This window comes from Orbicella franksi, chromosome 7, assembly GCF_964199315.1.
Source record: "Orbicella franksi chromosome 7, jaOrbFran1.1, whole genome shotgun sequence".
In the NCBI taxonomy this organism is placed as follows: domain Eukaryota; kingdom Metazoa; phylum Cnidaria; class Anthozoa; order Scleractinia; family Merulinidae; genus Orbicella; species Orbicella franksi.
The window spans coordinates 9,095,665-9,109,903 of NC_138151.1; the positions used below are offsets into that span (position 1 = coordinate 9,095,665).

Below are 14,239 nucleotides of genomic sequence, written 5' to 3' on the forward strand. Positions count from 1 at the left end.
CCTAAGAAGTAATTTATAGAAAACTAGTTAGTGACCTATACCATGGACTATTTTTAGACGGTGGGAGGGAAAGGAAATTCGAAGTTCTTTCTGAGCATTTCCACAGGAACATATTCTCTATTGGCTTTATCCTAGCTGGAACCCTTATATAACCTCGTTCCCAGGCTCTCTCTCCTTTGCCTTCCTTGTCACATGGGATTCAAAGTTGAGAGAGCCTGGGAACGAGGTGGCCCTTTGAGTTTATTAGGGAACTTAAAGTGCCCATAATGTCAAAACTTTTTTTTCGCTCATCTAATTCTACATTTCACCTAATGAGCTTCTGCGAAAAAATTTTCGATTTGGATAAAACGCAATTTTTTTTACGAATCTTTACAAAGTTCAAAATTCTATTTTCTTGCGGTCGACTCCTGCCGCTGATCACAAGAATAACGTGCTCAAAATGGCCACGAGACTGATGCCTGTGACGTAGGTTCAGGAACCTACAATGAAGACTGATGTTGTTTTCTGGATCATTAACGTTGTTACAAAGAGCGGCAACGCACCTTTCCGGCATTTTCAACTAAATGTAGACAACTCTGAAGCAAATTTCCACTTGTTTTCAAGTCAGATAAGTCATGACCCAAATCACGTGTTCCTGAACCTACGTCACGACTCACTTCAAACCGAGGAAGACTTGTGCGAATGGTGGACCAAAATGGCGGCAAATTTGAACGTCTTTAAAAACTTATAAAAAATTTGCATGTTATCCAAATCAAAAAATTTTTTCGCAGCAGTTCATTAGGTGAAATTTAGAATTAGATGAGCGAAAAAAAAAAAATTGACATTATGTGCACTTTATAAAGCAAACCACGGCGACGATGGCAACAAGACGCCACCAAACAAGAGGTTTAATGAGCAAAACAATAGGTGTGCACGTGAGTTATAAATCTTTGTACAATTTTTTGCCGTCCTCTGCAAATCAAAACGTGAAATAACCAAGATCTGCGTAGTCTGAGGAACACGAACGACGAAGGCTAATTTTTCGTATTTCCATTTGGAATTAAACTCTGTCATTGCACATTTAACCGAGCATGATTTTAGAGCCATTGGCGTACTAAACATACCTAGATAGTTGCGAGCGGCGCGGGTAAAATATAAATTCATTTTTACTAGGCGTCGTCCCCGGTGTCGCCGTCGTCGTTGCTTAAGTTCCCTATTCCGCCGCTCGGGGGGAGGAGGGAGTGGTGCAGGAGGGATTAGGGTGGGAAGGGAGGGGAGGGCTTCCTTCGCATCAAATTGTCCATTTCAATAAAGAAATTGGGTGCCTAATACAATAAACACGTATTTCAAGCTACCCATATAAAAATTCAATGTCACTTAACTAGTTTAAAATGACCTGAACTACGTATCTTCCTTCAACCGGCCGCTCGTCTTTCCAACACTGAAGCCTTCACAGTCCTAACCCCTCATGTTTTCTTCGCTCCTTGCTCTAGAATAAGCGCAAGAGTTTTGTCGTTCATCCCGCCTTCGATGAATTCCGACAACGATAAAACACCGTCTCCATTAGAATCGAAGGTGCGGAACACCTTCAGCGTGCGTTCTTTTGGTGTGAGTTCGTCCCAGTTCGGAATGCCTTCGGTTTCTTCCGGATTGTCACCCATTGTTTTGTACAACGCGTTCACTATTAGAAACATTCCTTGCTTCTTGATAAATCCGTCGCCATTGACGTCGTAAATGCTGAACGCCCAGCGTACCTTTTGCTCCGTTGTACCTCGTGTCGACACAGAGAGGGAGCACATGAATTCACGAAAGTCTGCGAACAGAAAAAAGAATTATCATTCATCGTCAGTGTCCTAAAGTAAACACCCTTCCCTTTTCGAAAATAAGAGCTTCAAATCTCCGGGGGTAGTCCCTATAATAGTTTGTATAGGGAGGCTCCGCCCGAAAGGGGTACTTTTTTCAGGCTTCGGGTATATAAAAGGGTGGGGACTTTACAAGTTGTTGTATATCAAAGGGTAAGGAATGTGTCATTTAGTTATTTAAAGAGCCTTTAATTAAAATATCATGGCTATGTCATTTAATTTATTAAGCACCACATGAAAATGGTAAGAAGACTTCCTTTTTTGGCGATTTATTCATAACACGGGCCAGTTATGAAAGTATGTGAAAGGGCTACCTTTTCTCAATTAAAGGTATTCGAAAGGCTTACCTTTTCTGTTAAATGGTATATTAAAGGTAAGGGGTTGACCAGTATCACGTGACCATATCGCGGGCTCAAGCTTAGAGCTCATCGAGGTCATGTGTTTTTTAGAGTTGACCTCTGACCAAGTGCTGGTTTACTATTGGATCTCGGGCTCATGTCAGATTAGATTTTTTTTTCAGATTTTATTAATTGACACTATTTACAGACATATTTCACTATCGCACACTATTACAAAAAATTCATTAATTAAAATAAGGAAAATATAATAATAATAAAAACCAAAACAAAATGTGCTCAGTGACCAAAGAAGCATATGCTATCGTGTTGGTCACTGACACGTTCAAAAATAAAAGACAAGACACATCAATTAATAGAAACAATGCAATAAAGGAAGTAAAATGTGAATAACAAGTATTGTATTGAATAACAAGTATAGTATTTTAACTTGTTTATTCGAAATAACCAAGTTAAAACGAGACCGGGTTGTTCGGAGGCCGGTTACCGCTAACCTAGGATTAAAGTTAACAGAAGTATAAATAGTTCTTTGTATACAAATGTTTTTCACTGCTTTTGTTTTGTGTATTTTGAGATTATTTAAACTCAAAACAGAAGGCCAAACAATATACAGAAAACCTCACTGCAAAGTTACAAAATTCAAATCAAAGTTTTCGCTTAATCTGGGTTATCTTAATCGGGCTTTGAAAAACCTGGCCCAGGAGTTCCGCTTTTAGGCTTGGCTAAATCTAGATGTTATATTTCTAGTACCCAGGGTCCTCTCTCTAATTTTGATCTTCGTCGTTTATGGAAACTGGGCACCAGGTTCTTAGTGTTGTCGCCTGGAACTCATTGACTTCTCGTTTGTCATTTGCAAATGCTCTCACATGTACAGCACAAAGAATGAATATTCTATCGTCAAGGAGTTTTTTTCAACCTGCAGTTATGCATGTGTTTTCTGCCTTTCCAAAGTGCGTCTCTCTCAGATGGTACTCAACGATAACCAGACAAGAATTTGGCAGACATTTTGAGGAGCTTGTTGTTCAAAGTTTGCGAAAGTATTCGTTTGATGTAGCTGTTTGTGGTGGGCCAAAAGACAGGGGTATTGATTTTAGAGGTGTTTGGCTACTGAAAGTATCACCCGTGTCTGTGATAGGCCAGTGTAGACGGTACAAAAAACGCTTAGGCCCAAAGCATGTTCGTGAGTTGGTCGGAACGTTAACTCATGAAGCGAGGGGCACACTGGGTATCATTGTTACAGAATGCGGGTGAGTATTTTGCCGCTATTGAAAGTAAATTTGATCAGAGAACCGTATCTTCAAATCAACATCGACAGAAAATCTATAAGAAAAAGTCACTCGGTAGACTAGATATGAGGATCACCACTGCGGAGCTGATTTATAAATACGCAGGTATACAAGTATTTCTACTCGATGGGAGATGGCATGGTAGTCCCTCATGCACAGGGTCACCCTCCAGTGCTGCAATTCACTGGTACTCATATACACACCTGGGTTAATTGCCAGAGACCGTAAGACTACAGTGTCCTGCCCAGGGCTTCAATGGAGACCACTTGAAGGCCACTGCTTCTGCTATAAAACTTATAGAAGAGTCCTAATCAAGGATTAATTTTTTAGGAAGGAAACCAGCCTATCCATGCCAGCTCCTTCTACCTCCACACAGCTCTGCAATTTCTTGTTTTTGAGAGTCACATTTAAAGCTGGGGGATTTGTGTGACATGAATTAAGCAATTAGGGCTAAGGAATATTGCTACACTCACTGGACAGGATACTAACTAATTATTATAGATAGCCGCAGTTACTTTGTGGAGAAGCACTATATGGGTAAAATGACTCAACCAGGCTTGTAGGGAAAGGGGTGCAACAGGTGCGCTTGCACCCCTTCCCCACAGGCTGCAGAGGACCACTTTATTGTTGACTAACAATTTAAAAAAAAGTGAATTGATAAAAAATATATGATTCACTGTGCAATAAAAAAATGTATCCTAATCTTTACGTCCTCCTAAAGATTTGTCGTATGATCCCAATGTTTTCATCTTTATTTCTATTTTTTGTTCTTTTCAAATAGTGACATTATTCTCTAAAACTGTAAAATACATACGCAAAGTAGTCTCTGCACCAAAAAAAAAAAAAAATCCATTTTGACGTTCAAAAGTTTGAGTAATATCCATGTTTTTTAAGTTTGCTTTTGGCTGCCTGTTTCCACATCATACTGTCTTCAAAATGCACGAAATGCAGTCTTGGACAACCCAACTTCAAACTTTCTTGGGGGAGCATGCCCTGGGACAGTCCTAGAGGGTCGTGCCTCCGGCAATTGTTTGGTCCATCTCTAATTTGTTAGATGGTTGAATGTCTGCTTTTGTACCTCCTTATCACTTAGCTTTTCAGTGTTCCTGGTTACACAAGTGTCTGAAGATGTTCCTCTCTTCAGTGATCACTACCTGGACTGTCAAACAGTCAATCATTGAATAATCTTTCTTTAATTTTTTCAGATACAGCAAAGATGCTTATGGGTTGTTCATGGGATCTCTGTACCCTATTGTTCTAAGTAAACTACAAGGCTACAGCGACGACTTACTCCAGTGGTATTTTGATCAAGGAAACAATGAAATGTGTGCTAATGAACATCAAGACATAACAGAAAGTGAGTCAGCTCAGATTATAGATGAGGGGTATTCATCAAAGAACACTCAAGTTGTGGATCGTCATAATAACTACAGTAATTACTTGGAGGGAATGAGTAACAAGGGAGTAATTAATACCCAGGGAATCAGTTATCTTCATCAGTCATCTGCAACTGTTCAAGGAGAAGTGAAGGGTAGTTTTAGCCATGAGAACATCAGACCTTATACAGAGACTACAAAGTCAAACACTTCTGCGACCTCGGATCAGTGCATGCAAAATCGCTTGAGAACTAAACTGGTGCATAATGGGCCACTATCAAATGTCTTCACAGATGTTAATGACAATTTTGAACAGTTGACAAGCTCGGACATTTCTGACATAGCATCTGGAGTGTTAACCATGTTTGAGCTGAATCCAGCTGCACAAAAACTGTTGCCTAATTTGGTTGTTGGCATGAAGTACAGAAGGCGAAATTCAAAAGTTCCTGAACTTTTTATAAATGAGGATGATTTGTTTGTCAGCTTACCCAAGTAAATATATTATTTTGTAAGTTACATTATGTACATTAAACCAATTGTTACAAGTTTATTTTGATATGTGATGATAGGCTATAAGCGTCCGGTATTGGTAATAGACTATTCGTCTTCAGACAGTTTGGTTGACTCAATACTAATTTTAGTATGTCAGTTACCTGTTGACGTGTATAATTAGTGTATCAAAACAGAAGTACTTATAGAGGTCTGTTGTTGTTAGCTTCTGTTTAACAGTTGAAAAGAAGAGAAGGAAGTTTGCATTCTGAGTTGAAGTACCATAAAATATATGATTATTACCATTAACTGCTTTAAAAGCTTTACATATACCAAAAAAGGCAGTAGTAGTTTTATCGGGTGTAGGGTAAAGGGCTTTGTGAATCTTTTGATGGCAATCAAAAGAGTAAATCATTTGCTAACAGTCCAAAGATGAATCCAAAAATATCCTGGTTCAGACATTTGTACATAGCTACACTGTATTCAACATATAAAAAGGCCTTGACTGTGCACTGTTCTGTTGTAAAGCAAGCAGGAAGCAGTAGAGCATGAAAGAAGTGTAGGGAGAAACATGAGACATACATAGTCAAGTGTTTCTCCCTACTTCTTGAGTGCTCTACCGCTTCCTAAGTGCTTTAATTATGACAGAACAGAGCACAGTTGAGGTTTCTTTATTTCTTTTATGATAAAAAGAATCCATTAATTTCCCCACACATCCAGCATATATTTTCAACTGTTCTTGGATAAAGCACACTGTTTCATACAATCAGAATGCATGTTATAGGGAAACTTTATTATTGATGACAAAGTATATAAAAACACGGAAGGAAGTGATATCAGTGCAGAGGAATTGTACTTCAAATTAAAGCTATTTTTAATGGAATGTAATTTTGTGTTGTCTTTGCTTCATTGCTATGCTATGTAGTCATACACTGTATTTACTGTATAAGACATTTTCCTTATAAAATCAATCCAAAGTAATGAAATAAATATCTGGGGCATAATGAAGGGGAAATGTGCTGTTTTTCTTACTTCATTCATAAACATTGGAAGATGAATGTCTAACATCTTACAGTTGTTAAAAATAAATTTGAAAAAAAAAAAAAAGAGAGGAACTAGTGTATAAGACAGAAAATGGGAGATATAAGAGTAACTATTACATCCAATGTTGTTGATCTTCTTACATGTAAACCAATTTTAATACCCTCCAAAATACCAGAAAAAGTTCTGTATTCTAAATTATATCAAAACTGGCAGTCATGAAAAAGAAATGAGCCTTATAACTTGTCAATGATTCAAGTGGCATCTCTTATTTAGCCAGCCAGATAGTCATGTCAGCCAGCCCATGGAAGCTACATGTATAAATACAAGTTCAGCCAGTTGATGGAAGCTACTTTTAACAGTACTCATTGTTAATGAAATACTCTATTTCAACAGTGTGGTTGATTATTTAGTTTGATAAACTTGATACGAAATTTTTAATGTTTGATATCTTGTCGAGGGGAACTTCCCACACACAAGACATGTAAATTAAAGACATGTAAATGAAACTAAGTCATACTCAAAATCATTGTCAATAATCTTTTTTTGTAATAAATGTATAAGCTTGAGGAAAATTCTTTGGAAACAGTAAATTGGGTGGAAATTTTTATGAAGTGACTTGGGTTGGAAATATTCGAATTGGAATTTCCCAAAACGGAAAAAATTAAAGCAAGTAACCTTCAAGAAAGTAATAAAATATTGGTGATAACTGTTCTGTTTCCTGTCTTATCCTTTCCCACGCCACCCCCGCGGAATTCTTTGTTTGTTGAAGATATTCCTTGTGGCCAGCGGCAGTTAAAAGCGACGAAAACAAAAAAAGACTACGTGGAAGTTAATGGTGAGAAGCAGCTGTTACTGAGAAATTTACGTTAAAACACCACTTTTCCTTTTCCTTAGGATTACAAGAATAGTGACAATAGTTAAATTGACGTTCGAGGCCGGAGTCTTGTTGTTATGAGGGATTTTATATTGCTCAACCGCGCCGAGACAGCGTCCATTTGAAAGGTGCTTTTCAGATTTTTCACGCGCCGCAGTGGACTACAGAAGAAATAGTTTCATTTCGCGATTGCCTTTGAGGACAAGGCTTTAAACGGGTATATTCTATGTTGTAATGTCGGCAGACTTGAAGAAAATGCCCTCAAAAGAAGAAGTGGGGGGAAGCAAGATCGAGCTTCGGACTTCATCTGGTACGGTAATTTGTCTGAATTTCTCTGAAAAAGACCAAGTACTTCCGAAGATTGTTCGACTGGTCGACCCAGAAACAGATCACGCGGTTGTGTTTCGGTCAGAAGATGGAGTCTATCACGAACTAGATTCGGACTGTGCGTCGAATCTGCAAGAATTGCAACAAATAAACCATTGTCACCATTGCAACTGCGGTGATGGAAACGAACAATCTGCAAACGCGAATGCCGACGTCCGGAAGAACGACGAGAGGCTCGAAAAACAGCGGGAAAAACTGCAGAAGAAACTGCGGGAAAGAAAGGCGAGCAACCAAGATGACGAAAACTGCAATGGCCATTGCCATCAAGTTATTCAACTGCCGATCCAAGGACTAAAACAGTATGTACGAGTTAATTCAGCTGGCTGTATGAATGGAGAGAGCAAAATGAACTCTTCTAAAGATGGTAATTACAGCATGAATCTTAATCCTTATGTTTTCGCTTTAATTGTTCGATAAAGTATACAAAATTCTTTGTTAGCAGCTAATTTGACAGGTTAAACTTATTTTAACGCTTAAAAACTTTTAATCTTAGATTTGGTTTGGTCTGTTTCTTTGAGGAGTTTTTTTTTTCTTGAGATTATGTTATTGAAGTCCGGGTGCCATGATGCTATATGATCCTGTCATATCGTGAAATAACTCCGTGAAATACATCTCATTGTTTGAATATGGGAAATTTATTTTGCTTATAAGCTTTTTTTGTCTGCCTCCCGTTTGCTATTTCTGTCGTGGTCTAGCAGACTGAAACGACAAAAACAGTCAAACAAGAAACGATTAAAAATGAAAATCGCGCTATAAGTTGGTGTGGAAGTTGACACTGGTAAACTGACAGATTATTCCCCTTTTCTTTGTGATACAGATTCTACATCGGACTCAAAGCCAGCTAAAGGTATTTATAGTAAATGTGCTTCTGTTTATAATCTTTGATGTTTCTTTTGATCTTTGTTAACAAATAGCTTTATAAGTTATAAATGACTATCGTAGTGAATTACGCTTGTACTTCTGCCAGTACATGTATTTACCTGTGTCACGGATGACGTGCCATGGAGAAAGGTTTGAAAATAGATTCTTTTTGTTTTGCATTATGTATAATTAAAAATATCTTGGGGGAGTTTCAGGGAAATCTAAAAGAGGAACAAGTCATAAGGTTGTTCCGTCCTACATTTTTATTTGTAGTTTCGTAATATCACAAACTTCCTAGATGAATGTACAATTTTTATGTCTTTTTTCAGACATAAATTGACCAGTAGATAGAAGTCTGAAAAAATTTAACCTGGCTCCTGTGTTTTCTAAGATATGCAAAAGCAAAAGCAGAGAATCTGCAGTACATTTATATTATAGTACACAATTATTTGTCTTAGTTTAGACTTTTTAAATCAGATTTATAAATACTAAAATTAAGATATGAAGCTGCTCTCAGGCTTACTGCTTACTGTAGTTCAAACTGGGGTGCTAACTATTTTGTTTATTGTGTAAAATAACCAAGATTTCTTTTCTTATTGCTCACGGATCAAAGTAAGAGAAGGAGTTTAGATATATGAAACATGAGATATGTGGACCTGTGCAGTCTTGATGATAAATTGAAACTGACCCAGTGAAAGAGAATTTGTTTGAAAATATTTCCATATGCTGATTCCAAGGGGTTACTATATATATGGTCCTGGACAAGCAGATGCAAAGAATCGTGTGGGGCTGGCTTGTTATCGGTGAATTTGAGAGTTTAAAGGTTTTGAAATTGGCCCATTGAAATAAAAAAGATACCTGCAGGTATCAATAAGGATGGAAAATTTAGTTATTGTATCAAGATTGGAGCAAGGGTGTCAAAAATGGTCTTGAGCAATTTACTAAAAAGCTGCATTTATTACTCATGCACGGTATGGCGCATGAGTTAAGGATAATAAATAAATGCTATAACTTATGTTTCGGCGTTATCTTGTCGCCATTATCAAATGCAGATTAAAGTCGTTCAGTTCAGTTAAAGTTATATACTAGCTTAGGTGTGAAGAAGGAATCCACCAAAAGTTCAAGTAATAAGTGGGCTAAAACTTTTTACCGAGATTATTGGAAACTTCTGTGCGACTCTTTAAATATCTTCTCAAAAGAAATCATTTCTAACAACACCAAATATAGAAAATAAATTTTGAAGTAATATATGAAACACTTAAAAGTACTGGTGAAATGAAACTGATGATGAAATTTTACCTGTGTTTTACCTGACAATTCCTCTGAACTTTGAAATTTACTTGCTTGAGTTCCCATGAGAAAGTGTTTTTGTGTTATTTCAGACAACTGTTTATATCTTTAGCTTTTAGAAAATGCAAAAAGGAGTGTAATATACTTAAAGTTATTCTGGTACAAGGTAAATAAGGCAAAGTTGATATTTGTTACAACGGCCCAGCACTGGAATATATTCGTAACAACCAACATAAACAAGTCTAACACTTGAACAAAAAATGCCTAAAGAGATTTAGTTCAGAATTGCTATGAAAAAAAGATATTTCATCCAATTCGCAATTCTAATCGTTTGTTAATTCTCTATCTATAATTTTTCGACTTGGCTTGCCTTGTTATTTGCCTGACGATATCCTTGTAATAAAGATGGCATATTACGTTACAGCATTTATCTTCTCTCCTGCATCTTAATTATCTATATCTTAGATCTATAATGCGCTTCTTTCAAATTAGCATTTCTCCCGTATTATTTCTAGTTGTCAGATGGCAAACGTTTTCAAATTGCTTGTCTGACTATGTATGCATTGCGTATCTACTTTATATGACTTGTATTCTCTTGCGCATGAGTATAGGCTACTCGGCGCCTCTTGTTGATCTTTGCATTGTTGTGTGGCAACTGTTGTTGTACAAGTACATACATATACAGATCTGTAAAATTCTTTTTTTTTTTTTAAGGAAATATCTTGTTCAAATTTTATGCATTCCTCTCTTATTTGGCACAAATTCTTGCTTGTCAGAGTTAGCCGAACTGAAGTTGTATTTCCTCAATCAAAATGCTTTATGTAGCCAAAACTCTAGGTGATAAAAATAACTGCATAATAATGAAGTAAATGCAAGGTCCACAATGCTAAATGTGAAATTAACATGGGTGAGAGTTTAATGGAGAAAATATCAAACAATAAAAAAAGTTATGTCAGCTAGGCATCCTTGTTAATACTGCTAGTCAGTTTGTTCATGTGTCATTGACTGGATGTGATACTGACAATACATGTGGTACAATACTGAAGAATTGGGTCATGCTGAGGATGTTGCTTTTGAGTTATGGATGCACGGACAATTTGGAGAGCACAAGAGAAGCCAAGAGTTACTAAAGGCATCACTGAGAGCAATAAATTGGACATGTAGCTTCCTGAGTGCTCTCCAAACTACTGAGCATGTTCATAACTTGATAGGTAAGATAAAGTCTGTATACATGAGCTAGGTGGCCTATCAGGCCAAAACTTATCCCAGTTTCTGTTGTATGAAGCAGCTAAGAGTTTTTCTAGTCACCCCTGGATGGAATGCTAGTCCGTTGCAGGATTACCCCCAACATTAAGTATGCCAGTACTCATTTACACGTACACACCTGGGTGGAGAGAGACACTGTGAGAGTAAAGTGTCTTGCCCAAGAATACAACACAATGTCCCTGGCTAGAACTTGAACCTGCACCACTTGCATCCGGAGGTGAGCCCACTAACCATGAGGCCACCACACTTCCCATAACTCGATAGATGTACAGCTAAAGACAAGAACCAATTCTTTAACAATGTAGTGACATTGATTGTGAATAAGTAAGAAACAGCTTTATTCTTGGTGATGAAATTAAGTTCTCTTTTGTGAATAGTACAGACAAACACACTCTCTCTGCTCCAGTTCTCTGTCTTCGTCAATACTTTGTGAGGCTAGAAATTCCTGCTGAAAGAACTTCACATTTGTTATAGTAACCATTTCAAATATCAATTTTATTTTTTGGTTAAAGCAAGTGAAAACGAATTTTTGTTGTTGTGGTGATTTGCACACATCATTTTTTTTTTTTTTTGCTTTGATTATCATGTTTTCATTCAGTAAATGAATATTAAAATAGAAATTTGAGACAATCCCTAAACATCTTATTCATTTTGAGAATAATATGCTTAAAATACATGGTTTTATTTTTGAATACCAGACTCTTGTCTATTGTTCTTACTAACAACATCCATTGATGAAATAGTTTCTTTTTTATAATTATTCTTCAAAGAAAACCTCTGTTAAGCAGGAGAATAGTGGTTTGATTACTATACAAATAAAATTCCAGAAGCAATGACCTGTTACCATAGTAAAACCAGCTTTGGTATACCGACTGCCTTAGATTGTGAAATACAATATGACTGTGATTGTGTCCTTATCTAAACATATCATAGTAGAAAAAAAATTGCTTGAATATGTAGTCTTCATTTGACATTCCAACAAGTTAGTAGCCATGGAAATGTCCATTCTTGTTACAAGTTGGATATAAATCAATTTTCTTTCCACCAAATAGATTTTAAACACAGTTTATGGTTTTTCTTTATCAACGTATTTATTATTTTCAGAATTTAAGCTGTTAAAGGCCATATTTACTAATTAAATCAAATAGTATTTTTTCAAAAGCATAATTAAAACATCACATTTTGTTTTGAAACATCTGTTACCCAGGATATAATTATTTCAGGCCAGTTAAAAGGTTTTGTTTGAAAGAATCCCTCAATACACTGTAGAACTTTGTGTGATATATTTTTTTAAATCCTGTTCTATCAGTGTTTTGTCTTTGCTGTAGATTCTACCTGGACACATGATTAACTTTAAAATATCTGCAAAGTAACCATCAGCTCTACTGACCTGCAAGCCCTAGTCTGGAAATTAGAATTAGTTATTACATATTTAATTTCCAGCACTGTAATATTTTTTTGTGAATTTATTTATCACTGATGTACATGCTGTGCAAGGTAGTAAATATGGAGCATTCCCTCTTCCTGCATTGCAGGTTAGATAGCTTTTCCTAAGTGTGCATAGGAAGTTTGATTTGTTTATTGTCTTAGCTGTGATTATCATCACAAAGAGAAGAGAAAGTAATAATTTTGAAAGAGGAACTTACATGTAACATTAAACTGCATAATAATATTTTGTAGGAAGTCGTTTTTTCCCTAGTTGAAGGAAAACCTTTTTTTGTAGCCTGAATTAACTTTGCAGTATGTTGTTGTGATCTATAGCTTAAACGCAGTGTGTTAATGTTCCAATTGCTTTGATTCTTCTCTGTTTACTCAGAGGCCTCATTCTGTTTGTGATTCTTTCTGGTTTCTTGTTTTTAGAGAAAAGTATGTCGGAAGAGCTGAAGATTCAAAAGGCACCTGAGGTGAGCTTGATCAATAGAGCAGTAATGTTTGTTTCTCTTCGTATAATTCCAGTTTGTGATGTCACTGAGGCTCACACAAAAATACACAGTAATGAATATCTGTTCGAATGACAAAAACCTGTTTGCTTGCCAGTTGTCATCTATCCAAGATGGCTGGGGTTATCCATTCCAAAAAATATTCAGCCTTTCAAATGGCAGCTGCTATCCATTCCAAAAAATATTCATTCATTTAGACTGGAAGAGGTTTTCCGTTCATAAAACAAAAAATATTCAGCTGTTTCCTTACTCACTCGATGCTGCCGTCTGTTTGAAAATATAATTTAGCTACTGAGCCATTTACAGCCATCCGTTCAATTCTTTTTCTTTGGCCGGTCCAATGGCTGGCATTCCCTGTTCAAAATTTTTCTTTAGTTGTTCAAATGGCTGCAAAGTTGATTTTGTTTTGATGAATTCAACTAAAATTCATCAAAATCATCAACTCCGCCAAGCTGATTTTGCTTTGAAGAATTTGGCTAAAATTCGTCAAAATCATCAATTCCACCAAGCTGATTTTAAGCTGATTTTGTTTTGACGAATTTGACTAAAATTCAACAAAATCATCAATTCTGCTAAGCTGATTTTGCTTTGACAAATTTGACTAAAATTCGTCAAAAGCACCATGCACTCAAAATTTTTCTTTAGCCATTCAAACAGCAGACATCATCCATTCAAAATTTTTCTCTAGCCATTTATGTGGCTGGCATCATGTATTTGAATTTCTTTCTAGCAGTTCAAACGGCTGGCATCTTCCCTTCAAAATATTTTCTAAGCCCTCTCAAAGGCTGCTCGAAATTGCGACTAACTGGTCGCCAATGTGACTAAAAATCAGGTGTTGGCGACCAGATCTTAAGAACTGGTCGCCAGTGGGCGATTCACCTTTTCTTCCGTCAACCTTTTAACCCCAAAGTGTAAATGACATTACTTGTGGATGAAAGGTACAATTTATTTGAATAGATATAGTAAACCAAACCCACGATTCTTTGATCGCCAACTGTATCGCCATGTTTGATTCAGCAGCTTCTCTATTTTAAGGGACACTAGAGTAAATGATCCTCTCACATCGGAAAACTTCGAAATGGTTACCCCTGTTTGAAATCACCCTATAATGCATTGCAAACCCTTGAGCACTGAGTATGTCATGTATGCCTAGACAAGTTGCATCTCTTCTTTCTGGCGACTGGAAATTTGAACTTGGCGACTATTTTTTACCACTGGCAACTTAAGGA

The 14,239-nt window shown here is 36.7% G+C and overlaps 3 protein-coding genes across 3 annotated transcripts in view; 2 read left to right on the top strand and 1 right to left on the bottom strand.

Annotated features, from left to right (window-relative positions):
* Positions 1-990: 990 nt before the first annotated feature.
* Positions 991-2,120, bottom strand: LOC145493405 (neurocalcin homolog). Its single transcript, XM_081472874.1, has one exon. It carries the CDS (start codon positions 1,776-1,778, stop codon positions 1,446-1,448), a length of 333 nt encoding a protein of 110 aa, XP_081329000.1. The 5' UTR covers positions 1,779-2,120; the 3' UTR covers positions 991-1,445.
* Positions 2,121-3,006: 886 nt separating this feature from the next.
* On the top strand, positions 3,007-6,684 carry LOC145493389 (uncharacterized). The gene is made up of 2 exons (XM_081472849.1): positions 3,007-3,444; positions 4,689-6,684. The coding sequence occupies exons 1-2, from the start codon at positions 3,080-3,082 to the stop codon at positions 5,353-5,355; spliced, it is 1,032 nt and encodes a 343-aa protein (XP_081328975.1). The 5' UTR covers positions 3,007-3,079; the 3' UTR covers positions 5,356-6,684.
* Positions 6,685-6,865: 181 nt separating this feature from the next.
* The window catches only part of LOC145491632 (fibronectin type-III domain-containing protein 3A-like), a 30,545-nt gene continuing 23,171 nt past the window's right edge, over positions 6,866-14,239 (top strand). The window contains exons 1-3 of the mRNA XM_081470844.1: positions 6,866-8,017; positions 8,471-8,500; positions 12,931-12,974. Of these exons, the coding sequence (XP_081326970.1) occupies positions 7,501-8,017; positions 8,471-8,500; positions 12,931-12,974 (591 nt within the window). The 5' untranslated portion in view covers positions 6,866-7,500. The remainder of the gene's footprint in view (positions 8,018-8,470; positions 8,501-12,930; positions 12,975-14,239) is intronic.